The 24,527-nt window shown below is 36.2% G+C and overlaps 1 protein-coding gene across 1 annotated transcript in view; it reads right to left on the reverse strand.

Annotated features, from left to right (window-relative positions):
• PLA2R1 (phospholipase A2 receptor 1) overlaps positions 1–24,527 on the reverse strand; it is a 99,435-nt gene that overhangs the window by 5,428 nt on the left and 69,480 nt on the right. The window contains 11 exon segments of the mRNA XM_019727258.2: positions 942–1,118; positions 2,444–2,560; positions 3,084–3,224; positions 5,128–5,296; positions 6,825–7,063; positions 10,469–10,616; positions 10,976–11,106; positions 11,769–11,886; positions 19,534–19,673; positions 21,277–21,380; positions 21,650–21,714. Coding sequence (XP_019582817.2) covers positions 942–1,118; positions 2,444–2,560; positions 3,084–3,224; positions 5,128–5,296; positions 6,825–7,063; positions 10,469–10,616; positions 10,976–11,106; positions 11,769–11,886; positions 19,534–19,673; positions 21,277–21,380; positions 21,650–21,714 — 1,549 coding nt within the window.

The raw sequence follows: 24,527 nt of genomic DNA on the forward strand, positions 1-24,527 counted from the left end.
AATTACAACCTCCTCCCTTTACATGTGGTTCAATGGGATTCCACTGTAAGTGTCCACAGAGCCCCTAGGGGGCACTGTCTCCTTCACCATGGAGACCAGCCCTTTCTGCTTGAATTGGACTACGTTACTGTCCAATTTGATTTCCATCACTACCTAACGTGAGCCCTTCACTCCAACCTAAGCTCATTCTCAGCTGCTGCCCTTGGTCATTTGTCCAATATGCCTTCCCGCCTCTGTTCTCTTTATCTTTTGGGATTCCAAGGCTTCATCTCCTCTGTGAAGCCTTCTCCAGCAGCCCAGGCCACAATGATCCCTCCATCTTTATAATATTGGCCCCTAGATACTGTTGTGATGCTTAGGAACACCTCCCCACTGTAAATGATCCTTATTAACATCCTACCTCTGTTTTTGTTTGCAACGGACTAGAGTTTTCTGGCTTAGATTCTAAAATTATTATCGTTTTTTATCACCACAAATGATGTAGCTCAATATGAAGTTAAAATATGACTTTTATAACATATTGTGGCTTGTAACAGAGAATCACATCTACCTATTCACAAGGACGCCGAGGCCTAGATTATATTTCTTGGGACCAAAGATGAACCTTAAAAATTCTGAGTAGCAATTGCCAGAATGAGGGTTGCTGTTGTACATTTCCAGCTCTATTTGCGTGAGGTAAACTGCTGTTTTACAACCCTTAGGTTAACAGCTAGAAAGTCATAGTGTTTGAGTTGATTTATAATGATTTTTTTTCCCATATCAGGGAAAGAAGGAGCTGAAATGGTCTCTGATTTGTTTGACGTAGAACAAGATGATAATGTTAGAATCAATCTGAATATTCCCTGAGCACTTGGATTTTAAAACCTTTAAATGTTAAAGGAGTGGGTCAACATTAGTCAGGGCAGAATCAAAATGAAGCATTAACCTCTGACTTCACCCACCTGCCTCCATTTTACATATAACCCCTTTTTGTTCTTGACACGGGGATAACTGCCACACTCCTTCGGGGATCCTCAGGGCAACGCATAGATGGGGTTTAATGTGGTCCATCTTTGGCTTCCGGATTCCCCAGTTGGACTGGTCTGTGGGAGTTCCATCAAACCACTTTATGGTTTTATCTGTGGAAAAATGACCAACTTATAAATTATGTGCACGGTTATCACACATACTAAGACTGGAATCAACCATAAAAAGCAGCCCCTAAATTTAATGAGACTCTCTCCTTGTCTGATGCTTTCAACTCAGTAAGTACAGTTCTGAACACAACATCAAAAGGTAGTTGTTAGTAAAGTTGCCTTGTGCACAACTCTTTATTTATTTTAGATATATGTTCTAATTTAGTTCACTTAGGATAACACGTTTCTCAGTGTTAAGTTTGAATTTTGAAATATTTCGCATTGCTATAAGCAATTTAAAGAGATCATTTAATAAGCAAAACTAATCAACATAGAGACAAATCCTTTGAAGTCCCAACATCTATATCATTACAAAATGGCTCACTTTCTAAAAGAATTTTCACAGTGAGTTTCTTTAAATAGCAAGCCAGTGGTATACCAAAGGTTGGAGGCCATGGGAGGAACCATCCATGTGTAGGCAATAAAGGAGTGCTTTGTTGGAAAAGGATTGAAAACCAACGATAAATCTCACTAAAAGTCAGTCGGCTTTTTAAAATGTGCTAGAAATTCTAAACAATGTCATTTTTTTGAAATACGCCTCCTGGCCAGGGTGGACCCACACTCCACCTTTGTTCCCCCCTATAACAAGCTGTCCATCCCAATTCAAATAGTTGTCTTTACAAGTACTTTCAAGAGTCATCACTTCCGTACTCTTCCATGGAAGTACTTTACAAGAGTTATCCTAAGTGAACTAAATTAGAACATATATCTAAAATAAATAAAGAGTTGTGCACAAGGCAACTTTACTAACAACTACCTTTTGATGTTGTGTTCAGAACTGTACTTACTTTACAAGTACTTCCATGGTACTCTTTGGAAAGAATACCATGCTCTTACTTGATTACAAATTCTGGTTTTTTTATGTGTAGCAAATAATTCTAATAGTATAATTTATAACTAAAACCTTTCCATAACTTGTGCTTTTATAACATTTAGGAACTGGGAATATTTTCAAGTAAATATGGTTTTGGTGTCTATGACTAAGTCTGTGAATATAGTTCCAGACAAGCATCTTCATGAAGATAACCTTGGTGTGTTTTTGTTTTCATTATGGGTATGCTGGGTTTATTTCCTAGGAAAAAGAGAGTATGGCGAAAAGGGTTAGTTAGCAGTTTTGTCTTTGGAAGACATGGCTTTACGACTCGTGCTATTTTTTCAGAGGAAATGTATCCAAGGAGAGTTTTCTGGTTTGTAGATGCCACTTTCATCAGCTTTGACCACTGTGTATTTATTTCCACCCTCTCTTCTTCTCTACCCAAATCACTTACTGTCATCATCAAACTGAGCATTCAACCAAACCGTCTGGACAGAAGAACCAAAAGCAAAAAGCTCTTCTAGGAGAAATGAATTTTCAGCCTCATCCTTGATTGTTAAAAGATTAGATCCTATAAAAGTGACAAACAGCAAATAAACAAGTATTTGTATTTACATGTAAATACAATTTTAAAAAATGTCTGTCACACCATAATTTGTAAAGCTCAGGGTTTGAAAAGTGAAAATTTTCATTGTACATAGGTGATTTTTTATTAAAAATGTTATAGGACAACCACATTGATTAAAAGATACAAGCTTGTACTTAAGAAGTCAAAGCATAGCAGATTAACTTTAGGGAACATTAAAAATTCACAATTCAAATGCATTCAAAAGAAACATTTTTTTTTTTTTTGAGAAAGTACAGTCATCTGAGACATCTTAGGTTTTCAAATTCTGTGCTGGACACTGAGTTTCATATGTTTGCCATCCCCCCAAATAAGCAAATTCAATAGTATTTATTTTTAAATTGTTTTTGTTGCTCTGAAAGTCACTAAATAATCAGGCAAATGAAAAAAAAAAAAAAAGCAACACATTGTTTACTGAAATGTCAAGAAATAGCACATCAAAAGCATTTTATCATCACAAAAGAATTACCTTCCTTTTTGCAAAATTCATGAGCAGCCTCAAAAGTCATACTGTCTAGGACTGTAGAAAAACTGTAGCAATTCCTTCTGAATTTTATCCAGGGAATAGATGTCTCTGAGCACAGCTCTGGGTATCCAAATGGTCTTATTTCTATGAACAAATCAGTTATGATTTCAGTGTGGTGACTGGGTTTAGATAAACATTACATTACATTTTATGAAAGACCAACATAAATACATGCAATAAAATTTTCACAGTAATCTGAAAAGTGGGTTTAATATACATGATTACAAAACTGGTACTGGTTTATAGCATTTGTGGTAGAAATAATCTTTACCTACACATCACAGGGTATATTAATGCAAAGCTTTATAGGTTTGGTTTGGGTGCTGCTTGGGTGAGGGTGGCTGACTTTCATGTTTACAGTTAGTATCCTAAAGGTTGGAAAAACTGGGAGAAATCATTCATAGAAATACTGGCAGCTGAATGAAGCTGGCGAAAGGAAATTCCAAATGTACGAAATTGTCCTATGCAGTGCTACATATTACAAATTTTTTAACAAATCCTTACCTGCTAATCAAACTATTAAGGAAAATAATGCATTTAATAAAGTATTATTCATATAACATAAAACATAACATAAACATAACATCATACAACACAACACATAACTAAGGGATATTTGGGGTGGACTTTGCCTCAGAGGGCAAGCATGACAGTTGGGACACATCCACGCTGAGATCCTAGATGTGTGGCTGGGGGCACGATACCTAAGCGCCCTGCACTTTGGTTTCTTTATCTGCAAAAGGGAGCTTACAACATCTTTCTTAGAATTTGAGAAGTGTAAATGAGCTAGTGCTGGATGCTTCTTAAGCAGTCAATAAACACAGTGTTATTGAAAAGGTAAGACTAACTTTCATGCTGTTTTAGAAGCAGAATTAGCTTTTCCAAAGGTGCCAAAAAATGCATATACATTTTAAGAAAGGCAAAAGCTGTATTAAAATTGTAATACTCAATATATACCGTTAACGAAAGATGGATACAAATCATGTGTATACATTTTTTTGGCACCCCCAGGATATGGCTTTCATTTAGATTTCTATCTTGACTATTTTGATTTGAATTTACATAATGTGCATACTATTTGACTTATAATATTCAGAATGTAAGAAATAAGTGCACTTTTACTGAATGAGAGATTCAAAAGGAGACCAGCTAGTGTTAAGGAACTCTGTGTATGTGCACCACAGCGACCAAGGAAAGGGGAGCTGGTATAATGGGATACATGTCACCTCCGAAAGGAAGGAAACTTGGCTTCTACTCCTGGGGCTGTTGATGGACTTCTCTGATATCTTCAAGGAGCTATTTAATGCTCTGAGTTTGATTCATCTTTAAAATAAAGTTCACCTGGTTGGGCCAGGTGGCCTTTAAGTACAATGAGATGTTATTATCATTATTAACATATAACTATATATGTACTATAGTTATAAATATTATTACCATGATTATTATGACTCTAGAATCATACTAGTCCCTGACTTAAACAGACATATTCAGTCTGGCATTCAAGGTCACCCACACACGCTCCTAACCCAAGTTTCTAGCCTAATTTCCTACCTCTCCCTTTCCCATAACCTACGATGCAGGAAAATCTCAACCCGAGCTCTGCCATTGCATGCCCAGTCCTTTCTTCCTCCCATGTCTTTGCCCATACTTTTCTGCTCACAATGCCTCTCCAGGTCCCATCACTGCCCCATTCACGTTTCAGCCATGCTTCAAGGCCAATCTCCACAGTCATATCCTTCAAGAAGTCTTTCTACATTTCCGCAAGTGGATATGATGTCTCGCTAATGCCCTCAGTTGCTACTGCTCATATGGTTTGGTAGCCCTGCCTTGTTTAACAGTTATTTGTTGGTATATCACCTACCAGACCAGAGGCTTCTTGAGGAACGGTACTCCTTACTACTCTTCCTCATAGCACCTGCTTAGCACAGTGCCTTGCATAGAAATATGCACAGTACATATTTCTTGAATTGAATAGAATTGAACCTACCGGGAGGTACATGACAAATAGCTCCTTGCAGAAATGATTCGCAGGCTGTGCTACTCCAGCGCCCATTGGTGTCAGCAAAAACACAGTTACCAAGGAAGGAGGACTCCTCATCTTTCCAAAAAGTGAAGGAGGATTTGGTGCCATCTGACCAGTCAAAATTAAGATCATTCTGTGAAAGGAAATTCAGCCATCATTTCCTGGCCAAGGATGGCACTGCTGGTGGCATCACTGTGCTGTCTGAGCACCACTTGTTTCACACATAGATTTATAGTTCCACATCTTACATTTCTATTTCAGGGGATCTAGGAATCTCTGCCACAAGTAGTATCTTTTTTAGATTTTTGGGAATACTTGGCTCCCTGCCACCATAATTTCCCAGCAAGCAATCAGAGTGAAGTTGGATCAATAGTTTGTTTTTTACACCAAAACAAATTTCAGATTGATCAAAGATTCAAACATAAAATTGAACACATAAAAGTGCTAAAGAAAACTTGGCTAAATATTTTATACTCTTAGCATGGGGAAAAATCTTTCCAAGTTTGATACAAAATCCAGAGGCCATAAAGCAAAAATTGACTACATGAGTTAAATTATTGGGTAATACAAAAATATAGTAAACAACCATGAAGTACTAGCCTTTCACCTATCCCGCTGGCAAGGATTAAAATTTTGACATACTCAGTGTTGGCAAGGGTGTGAAAAAACTAGATGGTATCAAGACTGCTGTCGGCATATAAATTGGTGCAAACTTTTGGAGGGCAATATGGCACTAGTTGTTAGAAACATAAAGTGTGCTTAGCAACTTCTCTTCTGGGAACTCATCCTACTTGCACAAGGACATTTGTTATGTACTGTTTGTAATTGAAAACTGGGAAGAACCCAAATGTCCATTCATAGGAGGCTGGTTTAATAAGTTGTGGTATATCCTTATATGTGTTAGATTTTTATTGGCTGACATAGAAAGCTGTTCAAGGTATATTCAATAAAAAAGCAAGTTGAAGGACAGCATATATAGTACGAGCTCATGTGTATTTAAAAAACAATATACATATTCCTCCATTTTATTTGTACATATGTGCCTATACAGAAAATTTCTAAATGCCACACAAGAAACTGTTTATAGTGATTGACACTAGGGAATAGAACTAGGGGTCTGGACAGAATAGATTTACTTTTCAGTAATTTGAGTGTGTAATACTTTTATTAAAGAAAACTGAAAAATAACCTTAACCTTACTCTCCAAACCACATCCCTGGCGAGGGAAAATAACCTACATGTTAAATTTCCAGGGGTAATGCATTAATTAATAATAACATTTCTAAGCAGGAAGCATGATTCATTTTTCTTGGGGATTTCGTAAATGCAACAAATTACCCAAATGCAGGTGCTTGAGTTTAGGATGTGTCCCAGTGCACGCATGAGGCAATATCGTGAAATTTCTCAGAAATTTCCAGAGAATCTTTGAAGGGCATTCATTTCCAGAAATTAGGCAAATAGATATTTACTCTAAAAAGGTGTACACCTTTATGTTGTAGTCACAGGCTGCTCCTCAGTAGTTATTGTATTAACCAAGTACTTAAATGTTACATTTACTCTTCTTTCTGGGAATTTTTTTTCTGTGCCAATTTCAGTGCTATGTCACTGAGATGTGAAACTTAATTATCTAAGGTCTGTCCGAGGGATGTCAGAACACCTACATCGGCAGTGAACAGTCCGATCCAGTGGGCACGTCCTAGCCGGTTGAGCATAACAGTGAGAAAGGACTGGTGATATTGATCTGTAATGCTGACCAGCTCGGCTCCGTGCATCAGGCAGGTTTTTATCGCTGTATACCAAGTCATGTTTGCACTAATTATTTTGTAAGTTCTGTTTCCATACTGTAAGGTATTAGGGATTGGATACAGATCAGATGTATTTACACTGTGTCCAGAAGTATCTAGAACAAGAACAACAACAGAAATCATTTGTAGCATTTGGATGAGAAAGGGGGAAGCAAGGCTTATAAGCATGGGAACCTGTCACCACGATCCATGCTGCTGTTAACCTCAGCATTTTTCTTCCCAGGGTTTGATTATTTAAAAATGAGGAGACTCCCTGAAAGTGTAGATGATGCTAAAGAATGAAAACACCTAGGAAATTTAATGAATGAGTTTCTTTAAAGCTTGTATGGAATATTTCTAGAAGGTTTCCCATTTTTGACCATCCCTTGCCAAATGGACCACTCGGTGGAACTGATGCTATCTCCTTACGTACGTTTCATTCTGCTCGCTACACTGGGCCTCCCATGGGCTACTCTGGCAGAACGTAATACTTACTAAGAGAATATTGACATCTATCATGTAGTCCTATACTGCACTGCAAACATAATGTCACAAGTGCATATTCTCAAATATAATACTTCATTACACTTTTGAGACTGCATGATAGCTACCATCATGTTTAATGTTTACATGTATAAGTGCTATAAAAGAAGTTTAAAATTTAATAAATGCTTAGAAATACACACAAGTTCTTATAAACCGTTACTTTTAATGTCACCTGTCAGAGTCAAGATTTAAGAATTAAAAGGCAAGGTTTTCCCACCGGGGATCACTAGTGCTTTCTTGTTTGTGAGCAGCTGTGATCAGGTAAAAACCAAGCCTGCGTTTTGCATACAGATGTTTTCTCTTTAATATGTATGCTTGCCTTTTTGTTCTGTATTACAGTATGTACTAGCATAGGCTAAATTTTGAAAACGTGAAACACAAAAACAAGGTAAGACTTTCTGAACTGTCTGATCCAAAGTGGCTGGGATTTCTCTCTGTACTCATATACTAGTTTTATTACACTTGGGCTTGAAAAGGAGCATAGTGAGGTGTGGATAGGTCAGAAGACCTCTGATTCAACCCTAATCCTGACACTAAATGGCTAAGAAATCTTGGGAAATTATTTAGTCTCTCAAAACCTCAAATTTCTGGTCTATAATATTAGTAAGGCCTTCCTCAGACATATGTGGGTAGACTTCAATGAGCTGTTTACAAAGGACACTTACAATAGAAAAAGTTGGCAAAATCATGTTGGCACATAGTAGTCACTCAGTAAATGTTGCGTCTTTCTCCCTTCTCCTCCTTTTGCCACACTCTCCCAAATACAAATGACAAAGTGGAGTTTGACTTTTACCTGAAAATGTTACCTCAATATAGAAGTATTACATGTTGCCAAACCAAAGTGAAATTCACCTATTCACTAAGTAAATTGTGATGGATCACACTTTTATCATCTATTTGTTCTCTGCTAGAAGCCTGTTTTCCAGCTTATATATGAAGTTTAAGGTTATTTATACAAAACCAATATAATACCAAAGTAGCTATTTTAAAATGATAATAATTTATAAAATTAAAGTAACTGAAATTATTTGTCTATGTGACCCAACTACCAATGTAACTGTTTTTTCCCACTGTTATATATCTGTATTTTCATATGTGAATTTCTCCTTCTGTACTTGATTTTATCAAGTTTCAAAACATGAGTGACTTTAAGCAACATGGTTTTGCCACCATTTCTGTGAAAAAGAATGATCCATTGGAAACCAAATTCCAAATTGGGGGTCTTCACTTGGCCCTTGTCTCTCTTTTTATTCAGACATTTTTATTCTTTCATGCAGCTAAGAGACTTTAGTCTATGATCCCAAAATAAACATATTTATATGGCCCATAAAGAAGAAGAACAGAATTTGGGTATTCATCGTAGACTGAAAGAATTTGTGTAGTTGGATAATATGTTTTGGAAATAATAATAAAAAGAACTATCACTTTTTAAACATATGCTGGGAACTTGCTAAGCACTGTATATACATAGAGCCTGGGATAGTTATTATTCCATTTTATAAATGCATAAATCAAGGTGCAGAGAAGAACCTTGACTGACAGTTCATTTACAGAGGTGAGGTAGGAACCCAGAGCCATATGAACTCATGCCCATGCTCTCAACCATCACTGCTCTGTACTATCTCCAAAAGAAGAAAATACATTGTTAGTCCCAAAAACATCAGAGAGAAAGTGGTCAGCAGTACATTTCAAGAAGAGATCAACATCAAGGTCTCAGAATAGAATCCTTGCATTTAATTGAGAGACCTTGAGTGTGTTACTTATTGTTTCTAGTACTCAAGTTCATCCTCTGTAAGATGAGGAGACTTTTACCTACTTCACAGATTTGTCGTGAGGATTTTGTGGCACAAGGCTTATAAAGCCAAGGCACGGCGCCAGGTACACCATAAGTGTACAAGTACATGATATTATTTCTTTCCGTACAAGACTCTGCTGTTCTCATAACACATTTACTATAGTACCTGGGACATAGGTAGTCACTCAGTAAATGTTGTGTCTTGCTCCCTTCTCCTCCTCTTGCCACACTCTCCCAAATACAACTGACAAAGTGGGAATGTGACTTTTACTTAAAGATGTTACCTCAATATAGCAGTAGGATGTGTTGTAAAACCAAAGTGAAATTAATCTCTTTACCAAGTAAATTGATCTGGTGTCTTCTTTCAGTTCCTGACCACTGTTATGCTTAAGTGATAACAGTAAACAAGGAAACAGGGCTTCCCTGGAACTGCTTTTCCGAGGATGGGTTGATGATCTTTAGTATCATTAAAGGGTTCACATGTATGCCGCAATACGAGGTATAATTCATGTTACAAGTAAGCATATACACAGGAGGCTGCCCAGAGTGCCACACAGCTCCAGATACATTAGGGCCTCCTAGGGTGGCATCGTACAGGGAAGCCTAACATTCAGTAAAGCACTGAGATATGAGCTGTTGTTGCTGTTTGTATTACTCAAGGTCACTTATGGTGCCTTCACTGTTCATCAACCCCACTGGCTACTTGTAATAGTATGGCTTTGGGATTTCACACCGGAAGTATTGGGGCTTCTCATCATCAGATCTAGAAACATCCTGCATGCCCTGTTTAGCCACAGAGATCACTTTTAGAGTTCCAAGAAAGGGGGACATATTGAGTTGGTTTGTTTCCTCGACTCTTTTCCAGTATTTTCTCAATGTCTTTTTTATTACCTAAACAGACACATAATCCCAGAACCAAGCAATAAAGACTTTTAATATAACCAAAGTGGATACATAAACTTGGCCATTACTCAAGTGGTCCTTAGAACCCCAACAGAGGGCATAATCCTGGGGTAGTGGAGATTAAATGACTACATATACTCGTCTGTATGTAAAGCTCAAAGAATCAGTGCCTGCAACTGTTAGCTATGAAACTGTCAGTGACATAGCATGTAAAATAAATATGAAGAGAAGAGTGGGCCACGGAAATGAAAGGAATAAAAAAGCAAGCATTTCTTACCCTGCATCTTCTCACAAACAAACCCATAATGTTCTTTTCCACAGTCTTCAAAATACCATTTTCCAGTGAAATGAAAATTAGGATTACTTGACAGCAAAGCACAGAGAGGAATGTGTTTTTCAACTTTGGTGGTGTTATGACTTGGAATCTTTAAAAGAATACATGTTGTCAAAAAAAGTGGTAACATAACATTATTAAAACATTCACATTTTTATTAAGGACATAATTTTAAAAATTCAAACACCATTATTCTTTTGTTTGCATTTAATAAACCTGTTCAAAAATCACTTCATAACCTAAAACATAAAAAATTCTTGTGATGAGTAAAGTAATTACATTTATGGAACATATAAAAATTATATGAAATTACATTATTAAAATATAGTAATAACCAACTATTAAAAATTATGCCTACAAAATATAGGAAGTAAAAAAAACTTTAGCTAACAAATCTTGAATTGAATCTCTTGCTAAAATGACTTCTAAAAAATAAATGTTAAAACTTACATTTATTATATCAAATGGAGACCAGTTAGAATATGCCACAGGCTTTCCATTTAGCCATTTTTCATAATCATCATTTTGTAACCCTATCCACACATTAGTGGTCTGGCCAAAAAGATTCATAGTAATGAAAGCTGAAAAATAAGAGTACATTATAAAATTTAATATTATATAAACCATTTGGGTAATCAGCCAATTCTGTTTATAACCATGATTTTATTTAATTGACAGCAAAACTTAATTACCAATCAATTGTCGGAATTTGTTACTTTGTCCTTATTAAGGTAATGCAGTCTGTTTCACTTTTGTTTCAGTTTAAATTGACAGAAATTAGCTGGCTAAGCCTGAGATTTCATCATATCATTAACAAAACAATTTCCAGTGCTCACTGAATGCCTTTCTTAACCAAAGAGGATTTATTTGCTATGTTCAAACTAAAGTATATAATTGCCTAAATATCTAATAAAGGTGTAGAGGTAAATTTAAAGGGATCTATAAAATTATACCATGCAATTATAATAGACTATACCTCAGATTATTTTAGCCATTTTGAAATACAGATCGTAAATATGTCCTTATTCTTTCCACTACTACTAGTGTGATAAAAGGCTCCAAAAGTCAACAGTTTATAAGCAATGCAGTGTATTAACTTTTACAGGTGTCGTGATACGAACCTTATAGGTAAAACAGAAAATTCATGAAAATACTGGTTTGGAGATGTTAGTTTTGGGGGGGAATATTTTAATAAATATTTGAATAGAAATGCTTATTTTTGCCTGACTAAGCACATGAGTACCTTGCTCCACCTCATTTTCAATGGCGACCAGTGTCCCCCCTTCTTCCACACAGAAACTTTGAGCAGATGTCCAGTTCTTCCCATCGCTCGGGTCTTTGGGGATTTTCACCAAAAGGCACTATGAAAAATGTCAAAAACATTCATTTCTGCAATTTTATAATGAATTAACAATTTCCCAAAAACAATGAGGAGCAGTCTTGAAAATTCTTTGTGATTTTCTTGGGCAGAAATGACTCCTTTTGTCTTTAAGCTGCTCCAAAGGTGTGAAGGTAAAAACAAAGAGGACCAGCTTTTAGAGTGAGTCAATGCCTCGCTCTCATTTGCATCAGGCAGGAACAGAAACAAGGATGTGTTTTGTCATGCGAGGATATCGGAACAATGTTTCTTGCTCAATGAAAAATAGTATGCCTTTTAAAACGGAGCCAGCCTGATTGCAAAGTTTATAGTGGCAGATTTTAATCTAAAAAACAAAACAAAACAAAAAACCTTTCTGTGGGTGGTTGATAACAGCTTAGTTCAATTTCACTTGGAAATACACATCCTTACTGTAAATGAGAAAGAAATACCGGGGAGTCAAAAACACATTAGGTATTTAAATTCACCAAGAACGTGGAATCAGCTATGTGGTCAGGAAGACCACGAGGAAGGAGAGACAGAAGAGAAAACATGAGCCCAGGGGGAAGAGCTAGGGCAGGACGAAGGAAACCTAGGAAGGAGAAACAAAAGGGAGGGTGCCCAACTATGTCAAACGAACACAAAAAGAAAGCTGTGGGATTTGGCAGTGAGAGTCAGTCGTTACTCGTGAGAGATCATGTCTGTGCATCGCAGGGGTTACTCACTGTGGGAGGAGCAAAGGAACAGTAACTACTAGGCAGGACAGGCAGGGTTGAAGGAAAGCCACCCCCCTCACCCCCCCCCCACCCAAGCTCAGTGCAATTTAAACGTTAGTAGGGCCAGATGGAGTTGAGGAGAGAGAGAGAAAAGAGAAAAGCTATAACACATTCAGAGAAGTCAGGGGAGACTTTATTCAAAGGATATTCCATGGGAATATTCTCTCATCAATAAACATAGACAACCCTGAGCATTGGTCGGTCAGATCTCAAGATTTTGACACTGGAAAAAAATCTCAGCTACAAGATAATTCGAGGCTAGTGTGGAAGCCTACACTTGAGAGAGCCTCCTTCCCCGTCCTCCTCTGGAATGGCATCCTTCCTCATCCTCCTTTACTCTCTAAAGGTGTCAGTCTTCCGTCCCTTCTCCCCCATCATAAATTCCTTAAAAAGCCGAGAGACTAAATGTTGCTCCTCTTTGAACATCACAATAAAGAAGGTCACCAAATATTTATGGAAAGAAATTAAAGCCAATAGATTCTGAAATGATTGTCAAATAACATTCTCAGGTATTCTGGACTTAGTCCAATGGTTCTCAAATGGGGCCACTTTGCCCCTCGGGGGATATTTTGAAAATGTCTGGAGACAGTTTTGGTTTTCACAGCTTGAGTTGCGGGGGTTGCTATTGGCATCTAGCGACCAGGGTTGATGCTGAACATCCTATAATGGCTGGGTCAGTCCCCCAGAACCAAGGATTTTCCAGCCCCAAATGTCAATCGTGCCCAGGTAATTCTTTTCAGAACTCAGTCCTGATCGTGTCATTCTTCAGTGTAAAGCCTTCAGGGATTTTCCACTGTTCTTAGTATGAAAACCAGAAACCCTGATCGAGACTGATACTGAGTTACCAACTAAAAGAGGAAGGACATGTTCAATTCTGGTTCCTTTTACCTTGTTTGCTTCACAAAGAAATTGAATTGGCTTTAAAGGATTTTCATTTTACGACAACTGTTCTTTTATCTATTTCTTTCATTTTTTCCTCTTTCCTCTAATTACAAACTCCAAAGAGTGGCACATACTAATTATTAGGAAGTCTTATCATTTAATGTGAGTTTACCTTGTGTCAGATAGTCACACTAATGAACTATTCATAAATACCAGTGAACCTTATTGGTTCAGTTAGCTCAATAAGTCTCTCCAGAAAACACACACACACATGCTCCCCTCTTCTTCCACCCCTGCCCCCCAACGTTTGCCTCAGCCAAGATTTACTAGTTTGACTATATGAGTGTAGCCTCCCATTACCAGGACTTCACTGTTTCTAAAAATATATCATATTTACTAACACACTTTGAAATGGTGTCATTAATAATTAAAGCACGACAACAAGAAGTACACCATCCTTAATTTAAACTGTTTAGTTACTAATTTACAAAACGTGATCAAGTTTAACACATCTCTGATTATGACGGTAAATGAGGGATATCCTCCTGTATTCTGAACAAGTTTTGAATATAAAATTTGTTTTTGTCTCCAAGTCATTTCCAGCTCAAAATTTAAAAATAGCATTCAAGAACTTGCCCCCAGACTTGGTTCTTTTGCAGTGTTCTTTCGTTTTTTTACTTTTCTAGATTTAGGTTTCATCATTTTTTTTGTTTGTTTGTTTCAGCTGTACAAGACAATGTAATAGTTAGACATTTACACCCCTCACAAAGTGATAATTCCCCTCCCCCAATCTATTACCCCTCTGGTGTCATATATAGCTGTTAAAATTCCACTGACTCTATTCCCTGTGCTGTATTCCACATCCTATGACTATATATATGTTAAATTACAGTTGACATTCAGTATTATTCAGCTTCGGGAGTGCAGTGCAGTGGTCAGGCATCTGCACCGTCCATGATGTGGTCTCCCCGGGTTCTTACTGATGTTGAATGACACAGTCAGTGCTGCATTTATACAAGCCTGAAACCTAGGAGTCATTCTTGCCCTCCCACTCCATCCCCCCTTCTATCCTACCCTTTGGAAATCCCATGTCTCATTCCCCCAACCATCCCCACTGCCCCACAGTCACCATCTGTCACCATCATCATAGCCCAAGCTACTAATCTCTTGCCTGGACTATTGAAATAAGTTCTTAACTGCTCTTACCTTTCTCACTCTTGCCCTTTTCTAGTCTAGCCTTGGCGCTGAAGCTTGAGTGATTCTTCTCAAAGCTCAATCCTGATCATGTCCCTCCTTCAGGGATTTCTCATTGCTCTTAGGATAAAAACCAGAAACTCTAACATATATCACTCTTGCCTACTTTCATCCCCCTTCCCACATTCTGGATCTCTATGCTTCCTTTAGTTTCTCTGTCACATTCCCTCTCACCACAGGACATTAGCACATGCTGTTCCGCCTACTTTTAATGTTTCCTGTCCTTCTGTCCACCTCAGTCAGGTCCTCCAGTTACAGTTTTCTAGAACTTTGTAAGTCTCCTTCATCACATGTGTCACAGTTTTAAACTATACTTATTTTCCTAATTGATTTACTAATGCTTGTTCCTCTTCTAGTCTATGAGCTCCAAAAGAGAGTGATTGTGTGTATTTTTCCTCACCATTGAGTTACCAATATCCAACACAGTTAAATGAATGAATGAATGAAATCCTAAGAACTTGAAAAAAATTTTAAAAGAAGAGAAAGTATTTTTTACAGAAAAACTATGTTGTGCATGAAATAAAATATTGGTTAATCCCAAACCAGATGGTGCAAAGCAGCCATTAGCACTTCATTCAGGTCCCTGAATAAAAATATGTAAATAGAAACACAAGAGTTAATCTAACACACACACACACACACACACACACACACACACACACACACACACACAGAATTTCTTCCTCCTACAGCTGCTGTGACAAGTATCTTAGATGATTCATTCTTCCCGGGGTAATCCTTTCTCAAGCCTCTTTTATATCATCAAACACAGAGGAAATCATTTATGAACATTTAAAAAGTTGCTTCACTTCTGGTATTTGTTTTAAAACTCTACACGTTAGATAATTAATCAACCAACTAAGATTTTTTTTCTTAGAAATAACCAATAAAAATTAGTCTTAGGAAGTTGACAAACAAGAAGCAAAGTTTAATGGGACATAATATATTGAAGTCATTCAGAACTGTGAAGTCAGTGATGTCTGTCATTGCTCTCTCCCAGTTTTTCTTCTCTAGTTTTTTTTTTTTTTTTAATTAATCAGGGGAACCATCCCTACTGGGGTTTCCACTCCTATAAGTTATCAACCCTGTTACCAGCTTTTCTAATAATCTGATAAACTCACTTATTCCAAGGTGTAGATGACAGATGAGTCAATCTCAGAAATATCATTCTTAAAAACATAAAGAAAAGAGTTAAGGCAAATGAGTAAGGCACAGTGGTGGGATTTTGGCCATTAATATGCAGGGGAAGGCACTGTGGATGGAGAGACACACTTGGGGACCCTGAAACCTCACTCTGTAAAAGATCACCTTCTGACTCAGCCTGCTGTGACAGTATCCTTAGTAATCAAGTCGTCTGAATAACTTGAAGACTAAGCTGTGCTATTGTTGCATTGTTGGGCAAATATTGGCTACACATTAGAATAACTGAGGGAGCTTTTAAAAAATACTGATGCTTGGATCCCATGCAGACCAATTAAATCAGAATCTTTAGGATGTCACTGGACCTTGATATTTTTAAAAAGCTCACCTGGTGGATTCTAAATATTTGATCAGGGCTGTGAATCCCAATCCAGCTGTTAGTTATCAATAAAGGTTTAAAACAAATACTCTGAGCTACACGGAGGGTGTTTTAATCCTGCTTCACAGCTAGCTTCAGAAAGCCCTTCTCCTCTCATGTATGTGTCTGCACTTTACTCATGCCCTTCTCTATTCCTCTCAAAGGAAGTATTTGCTTGCTCTTTGCATGGGGTCGGCCCTACCATCCCTGTTCCTGTGCCCATGTGGGTACATACTCCCTGTGCTTACCCAGGAGGAAAATGGCATAAGGTTAAGCTGTGTGGCTAAAAACACTTGGGGAAAGGATAATAACCAAGGGCTGAACTAAAATTAACCATTGTGAGTTTCTAAGAATTATTTCTTTAATGCCAAGGATTTGAGAATTTCCTTAAGACATCGTCTTTTATAGATGGGAGGAATGATGACTTAGTACTTAGTAACGAGAACAGTTGTGTTCATGCTTCTGGGTTGGTCAATGTCTGTATCAAACATGTGAATTTTCGACAAGATAGGTATTTCTTTGTGTCTGTTCCCTACAGACCTCGGCCAGGATGAATTTGTTATAGTAGTTGTGAAAAACTAGCAGGCACAATAATTAGCTAAAAATGGACCAAAACCTAAATCTAAGAGCTAAAACCACAAAGCTCTTAGAAGAAAACATAAGGGATACATTTTCAGGGACTGAGAGATGGCAAGGTGTGCTTAACTATGATGACCAAAGCACGAGCAGCAAAAGAAAAATGAGATAAATTGGACTTCATTACAATGACAAACTTCTGTGCATCAAAGGATATTATCAAAAGAGTAGAAAGACAACCTACATAATAGGAGAAAATATTTGCCAAACACATATCTGATAGGTGTTAAATACCCACAATATATAAAAACCTCCTACAACTCAACAACAAAAAGACAAATAATGAATTTAAAAATAGGGAAAGGACTTGAACAGACATTTTCCCAAAGATGATATACAAATGGCCATTAAGCACATGAAAAGATGCTCAAAACCATTAGCCGTTAGGGAATGTAAATCACAACCACATGAGATAACTCTCCAATGCACTAGGATGGTGCCAATAAAAAAGACACATAATAACAAATGTTGACAAGTATGTGGAGAAATTGCTGGCATGCACTGCTAGCAGGATTGTAAAATGGTTCTGCCATTGTGGAAAAGAGTTTGTTGATTCCTCAAAAAGTTAAATCTAGAATTACCACATGACCCAGCAATCCCACTCCTAGGTAAAAGAATTGAAAACAGCTAAAAGAATTGAAAACACGGACTCTAAGGGATACTTGTATGTCAATGTTCATTGCATATTTATTCACGATAGCCAAAAAATGGAAGCAATCTAAGTCTATCAACAGGTTAATGGATAAACAAAATGTGGTATCTATCTTCACACAATGGAATACTATTCAGCCATAAAAAGGAATGAAGTTCTGATATATGCGATAGCATGGATGAATCTCTAAACATTTTAAGTGAAATAAGCCAGACACAAAAGGACAAATATATATGAAATTATCCAACAGAAACAGTCATGAGGTGGAAGAAACTCAAATGTCCATTGATGGATGAATGGAAAAACAAAATTTTACATATATATATATATATATATATATATATATATATATAATGTATATATAATTTAATGTATATATAATTTATTATATATATTGTATATATATAATATATATAACACACACACATATATACAGAGGTTACCAAAAAAATGTATACACATTTTAAGAAAGGAAAAAACTACTAAAATTGTAATGATATATACTGATAACAAAAGATGAGTATAAGTTATGTGTATACATTTTTTTGGCACCCCTGGTGTGTGTGTGTATGTGTGTGTGTGTGTGTGTGTGTAGTGTGTGTGTATATATATATATATATATATACACATGTATATATATATATACACATGTATATACACATATATATTTGTAAATATATGTACAAATATATGTATATATATACATAAAAATATATATATATATAAAGGCATATTATTCAGTCTTAAAAAAGGAGGAAAACTCTGACACATGCTGCAACATAGATGAATCTGGAGGACATAATGCTAAGTGAAATAAGCCAGTCAGCAAAGGACAAATACTCTATGATTTCACTTATATACAGTATCTGAAGCAAGCCAACTAATAGAGACAGAAAACAGAATGGTGGTTGCCAGGGGCTGGGGGTGGGGAGAATGAGGGGTTATAGTTTAATGAGTCTGGAGTTTCAGTTTTGCAAGATGAAAATGGTCTGCAAACTCACTGCCCAACAATATGAATATATTTTACACAATTGCACTATGCACATAAACATGGTTAAGATGATAAATTCTATATTATGTAAATTTTATCTCAACTAAAAACATCAGTGCCAAATATGTAGTGGGTGCTCAGTACATGCATGTAAAATCCCAATGGCCACATTTTGCAAATTAACAAAGAGGAAGATCACAAAGGAGAGACTGCCCTGCCAATACAACTGAACATATAGACTAAAAACTGGCTGTCCACAACTGAAGGGTAACTATTTAAAATTTGGGATGCATTTTAATTACTTTCACCTAAGGCCTATAAAGTTATTTTATTATAAAGCAAAAGGAGTGGAGGGGAAGTCTTGGCCTTAATTGGAGGCAGTAGCTGGAATAATAAATCTGGCCTGCAATATCCCCACTAGCAATTAAAAAAAAAAGAAAATCAATTCTGCATGGAAGCACCAGCTTGACGAGGCTCAAGAAGCCATTGATGAGGTACATTATTAGTCAGTCAATTCACAAGGCAGGCAGAGCTATGCCAGGTCTAGGCAGGAAGAAGGAGATGACGGAGTGTGGGCCCTCTGGAGTTGACAGCTCATTTGGGAGCACAGCCTAAGACACACACGCACCCATGCACACGCATCACAACTAATGAAACAGTCATACCGCACAATGAATGACTGAATATACAAATGAAGGGTGGTGTCAAGACTGTTTCTGACAAACACTTCTTATTCCAAGAGGTTTATTCCTTAAATCGAAAGCTTCTCAAATCTCTTAAAAGTTGTGATAAAAAAATTCCAGGTCCAGTGGACAAATCATGGTTTTTCAAAGACACACCTACTTTTCCATTACTTGCTAAAATTAATATCTACAAAAGAGAATGTTTGAAAACAAGCTTACCTTATAGTTAAAATATAGCCATCCTTTGGGACATGTTCCATGCTGTTTCAGTGTATCTTTCTCTTTCTCTATGACCCAAAACTTTTTTCGCTTACAGACACTAGGCATAGAAGCTGAACACTCTTCACTAGCCCAGAGTCCTGGAGGGGAAAATGGATTAGACATGACTAGAAACAATGGTGACTCTTTGTAAACATTCTCTATTGAACACTATTTTCATGACTGCCATGATTTATCATAATTTGTCTTTTAAATCTAAAAATTGAACTAAATTTAACTACTAATCATTGAGTTCTCTAGGGATAAGCGCTAACTGGGCAAGGGGCCAAAATCAGTCATTCTAATTCAAGCATGTAGGAATTTTGCACAGGCAAAAAACAAACAAATAACTAAATAAACAAATACTACAGCTGAAATCACAGAACTGATTTAAGTCCTAAGACTACTTGACTTGGTAGGCAAAGGAATACTTTGTAGAGTAATATTTTTGTTTTAAAATATTCAACGTCAATGTAAAGAGAGAAAAGATTCTAAAACAACAGAGGATCATTTCTACTTTATCATTCTTTTTTTTTCCACTTCACAATTCTTTAGAAAATATAATAATATAGAAGAATTAGCTCATGAACTTCTAAGAAAGAAGGTCAGAATCCTGACCCTTGAACAAAACAGGCACACGTATGGACATGCCCTCAGGAAGCTATAGCCAAAGTCATAAGCCGCCTGGAAAATGTTTTCTCATTTAGAAACACTGTATTTTCAGAGGTTAGAGAATGCATTTCACTAGCATTCAAGTTATAAATTCCAGAACAGGGCAAGGGTGCATGTTAATTGCGAGGGCAGAATCAGTTTTCTAGTATGAGGGATAAGAGCTAAAAAGATGATGGCATTTTGAAGGAGGCGCTGGAATGTTATTTTCGGTGCAGAGTAGCTTCTAGTCTTCCAGAATCACAAAACAGCCTTTTCATAGGCTGTTGTGACACCTGCTGGCAAAAGCGAGCTGATTAACCACACGGTTTTGTTCTTTCCTAACTTTCTCTAAAGATGTGTGCATACACCTAAGATTGCTTTCCATGTTTATCCTGCTCCTGACTTGGCACACAAGTTTGTTATGAATGTGTCAGAGTTGGAAACATCATTATCTTTTATTGGATAGAAAGAGTGGGATGGAAATGAGTGGACAATCAACCTAAGTAACACTGTGCTGATGAATAGAATTAACAAAACAGTCTTCAACATACATGTACTTCTAAATACCACTTGCAAACAGTTGCTGGTCTAAGGCACACAGCGATGAATGCCAGGTATTTTTTTAAAAAAAAGAATACTGAATTCAAGGAGATTTTTTCTTAAATAGGAATTTGGAAGTAAATTTCATAGAGGTTAAAGTTCTGGCCAGTTATAAACTGGATACTAGGAAGAGATTAAAAAATGGGCCCATACTGAAATTTTATAGGGAATAGTATTGGGCAGGCATAGTTTTGACCCATTTCAATTGGCCCATTTTTGGTGCTGTTTTGGTTCATGAGGAAGGACTTCTCTGGATGTAAATTATTTCCACATTGACGCATGGAATAACCTGTAGGAATGGCCATCCTTAAGCCTAAGATTGATGAAATTGAACACATTCAGTTGAAAAGCAAAATAACCAAACAAAACTTTCTCATTGAACCAATGCAATGAAAAGTCTCCTGCAAATTATTAGTTTGTATTATAAACCCCAAAATGGATGAATAAAATAACCTGTTATGGATGATATGAAGCCACATCTCTGGCTCTGGTTATTCATAGATCCTTCTCTTCCTTTGTCCCAGTTCTGGTAGATTACAGGGGTTCCATCTCTCCAGCTGTAGGAAAATTAAAAATTTTAAGGTTTTCTCTCACTCTGCACGTACAGTCTCCAACACTATTCTTGGAGTACTGGGGTATGAATTGAAGGCATAATGTTTTATTAGGTTAAAAAATATACTCATGTCTTTGGTTAGGGACATAAAAATGTATAAGCTAAAGATAATGTTTGAAGCCTGTTCAACAAATTGATCACTAAGATCCTGTCTATTATTCTGCAAATAAACCTGCCAAACAAAATTAAATGCAAATTAATCTAGGTCCATACCGAAATTCATCATTGGCTCTTTCTTCTCGAAGTCCAATCCACCAATTTACACCATACTTTGATAGCTATTCAAAAAAAAAAAAAAAAAAAAAAAGGAAAGAAAATGTCAGCACTTATTCAGTTGTTTTCCCTTTTCATTATTAAGATTAATGGGGTTGCTGTTAATAGCTTTCTATTCTTCAGTATTTTACCCAATTATCTAAAGAAAAGTACATACACTAAGGCCTGGCATCTTGAGAAAACCTGAAACTTCATTATTCTAAACTATTCCCTCCTCATTATGAAGGAAAATTGGAATCAAATATTGAAAATAATTTTAGTTTCATACAACACATGCAATATCTTTCTTACAACTTTCCCTATGTATTTAATAGTAAATTTTGTCTCATAATTGGGATATAAAAAGTAACATTGTAAAATAAAATGGACTGTAGATTCCTTTTTTAAAAGACTAAAAATTTAGTGGTTTGTCCTCTTAGCAATTTATAGAAGTTCATCACATATGTCACACTATTTGAAAAACAATTCAAGGCACAAAGACATCAATAGTAAAAAGATTTTGAATTTTAGGCATTAGTCTGATTGGTAAACTTTTAAACTGAGTATTAGCACCCTCCCCCTTTCAAATACAGAGATACAATAAAGGACGAAACAATACTACCGAATTTCCAGTGTTTGACAACTAGAAAATTATCCTTTCATATTTTATTGATTTTGCACTATTATTTATAACACAGATATCAGTACAATACTGTATAAAATTGAAACACAATGCACGTGCACATGTTCACAGACACACATTAAAACAGATGTAATACTGGACTTATGGCCCAGGAAATTGAAATTCCCTCTTAAACTAGAAAAGAAGAAGAGGCAATAAGCATTTCTCTAAAATCTCTAAATCAACATACTCTATTGTGTGTGTGTGAAATGTAACCCAATTATTTATGCAAGAACCTGTTAATTTGAAGACATTATATATTTAAATTTGCACTTCCATTTCCTCTGTAAAGACTTGGGCATACATTTTAAGATATATATATATATATATATGTATATGTATATGTATATGTATATGTATATGTATATATGTACATTTTAAGATACACACATGTACACACACACACACACAGTGCCAAAATAATGTATACAGATTTTAAGAAAGGAAAACTGTATTAAAATGTAATACTCAATATATACCAATAACAAAAGATGAATACAAATCATGTTTGACTTCTGCAATTACAAGAGGTGCTCAAAGTGGTTACCATCAGTGTTCAGACACTTCTGATTATGGTGAAGTACTGCTTGAGCAACGTTGACCAAAGTGTCCACTTGTATGCATTTTTTTGGCACCCCCAGTGTGTGTGTGTGTGTGTGTGTGTGTGTGTGTGTGTGTGTGTGTATAATATAATTTTTTTTCCCATATGACTTTCAAGTCATAATAAAAGAACCACATAGCTCTCTAACGCTAATTTATAAACAGGTATTTTTACTCCTTAAGCATTGTGGCTGTCTGCCATATCAGCAATTTGAGAATAATACAACATGGAGCAACTATAATTTTTGATCCCTGAGGTGTTGTTTCATGGACGTGTTCTTACATGCTGAATTTAGATTCCTGTTGTCAGACTTTGGAATGGTTCCACTGAGACTAGCTGTGAACTCAGTGGGAGAACCACAACAATTTTTTCAATCTAAAGAGGTCTCACGTGCAACAATAGTGGAAATCACAGCCTGACTGTTACTGCCCCAATTAAGGACCTCTAAAGAAAAATTATAACTAGCGCATCTTAAGTGGCATATTTATTACTACCTCAATTATAGCATGGTAATCTTCCACATGGCACATCATAACCTGTTATAATATGGAAACAGAACTGCAAAGGACAAGCTAGAAGATATCCAGAGTGAAAAATCCAATGGATGTTTTAAATTTTAGCATAGGTATAAAACCATAACAATGGAAGACATTGAAACTCTTTTATATAAAAGAATATTAAAATTGTAATGACTATGGATTTTGTAATATCAGTTATGTTTTATTACAGACAGCCATTCCAGATAGCATCATGGGTAGAACACTACCAAAAAGAAAACACAGCAATAGCCAATGTATTAATCAACTAAACAATAAAAGGAAAAACAAACCATCATCTCTTAAAAATGCTTCCATAAAAATAGCAAAACAAAGTCATTTTAAGGGTTTAAATTACCATACTTTGAAAAAATTACTAATAAATTTGATACATGTTTTTTTTAGAAATATTTAAAATTAATTTTTAAAAATAAGAGAAAAATCAAAATTTTAAAATTCAAACATTGCACAAACACAGCATAAAAATATTAGCCAAATGGACAAACTGGCTAGTAGTTCATGCCAAACAACTCCTATAGAGCTTGCAGTTTGTTACTTCTTTTGGCACTGATTTGACCAACAAGATGGCTCAAAAAACAGATACTCAAAATTTCAGTCTCATCATGCCTTGTGGGCCTCTGTTACTCCTACAGAAACTACTGACTCATCACTTTTCCAAGATGGGCACATTTCGTTAAAAAAACTTCTGCTTCAGATTTTTAAAATTGTACCCAACTTTCTTTTTCAATAATTAGTTGTTCCCCTCAACTAAATGTCATTTTTGTTTTCGCATTTCTGAGTTACTACTTTACGTGTTTAGTTTCTCCTCCCGGAATAAAATAACTTGTGGACTAATTCATTCCGTAGTCTGTTCTTAGGTATGGGATTTCTTTCTTATGAAATGTAAATGGTCACCATAAATACCACCACCACCAACAACAAAAAGTGCCTAACATGGCCACAAATTGTGCAGAACTAAGAATTGCTTTAGAAAGCTACAACTTCCTTTTTTCTAAATTG

Source organism: Rhinolophus sinicus, linkage group LG01 (assembly GCF_036562045.2).
Source record: "Rhinolophus sinicus isolate RSC01 linkage group LG01, ASM3656204v1, whole genome shotgun sequence".
In the NCBI taxonomy this organism is placed as follows: domain Eukaryota; kingdom Metazoa; phylum Chordata; class Mammalia; order Chiroptera; family Rhinolophidae; genus Rhinolophus; species Rhinolophus sinicus.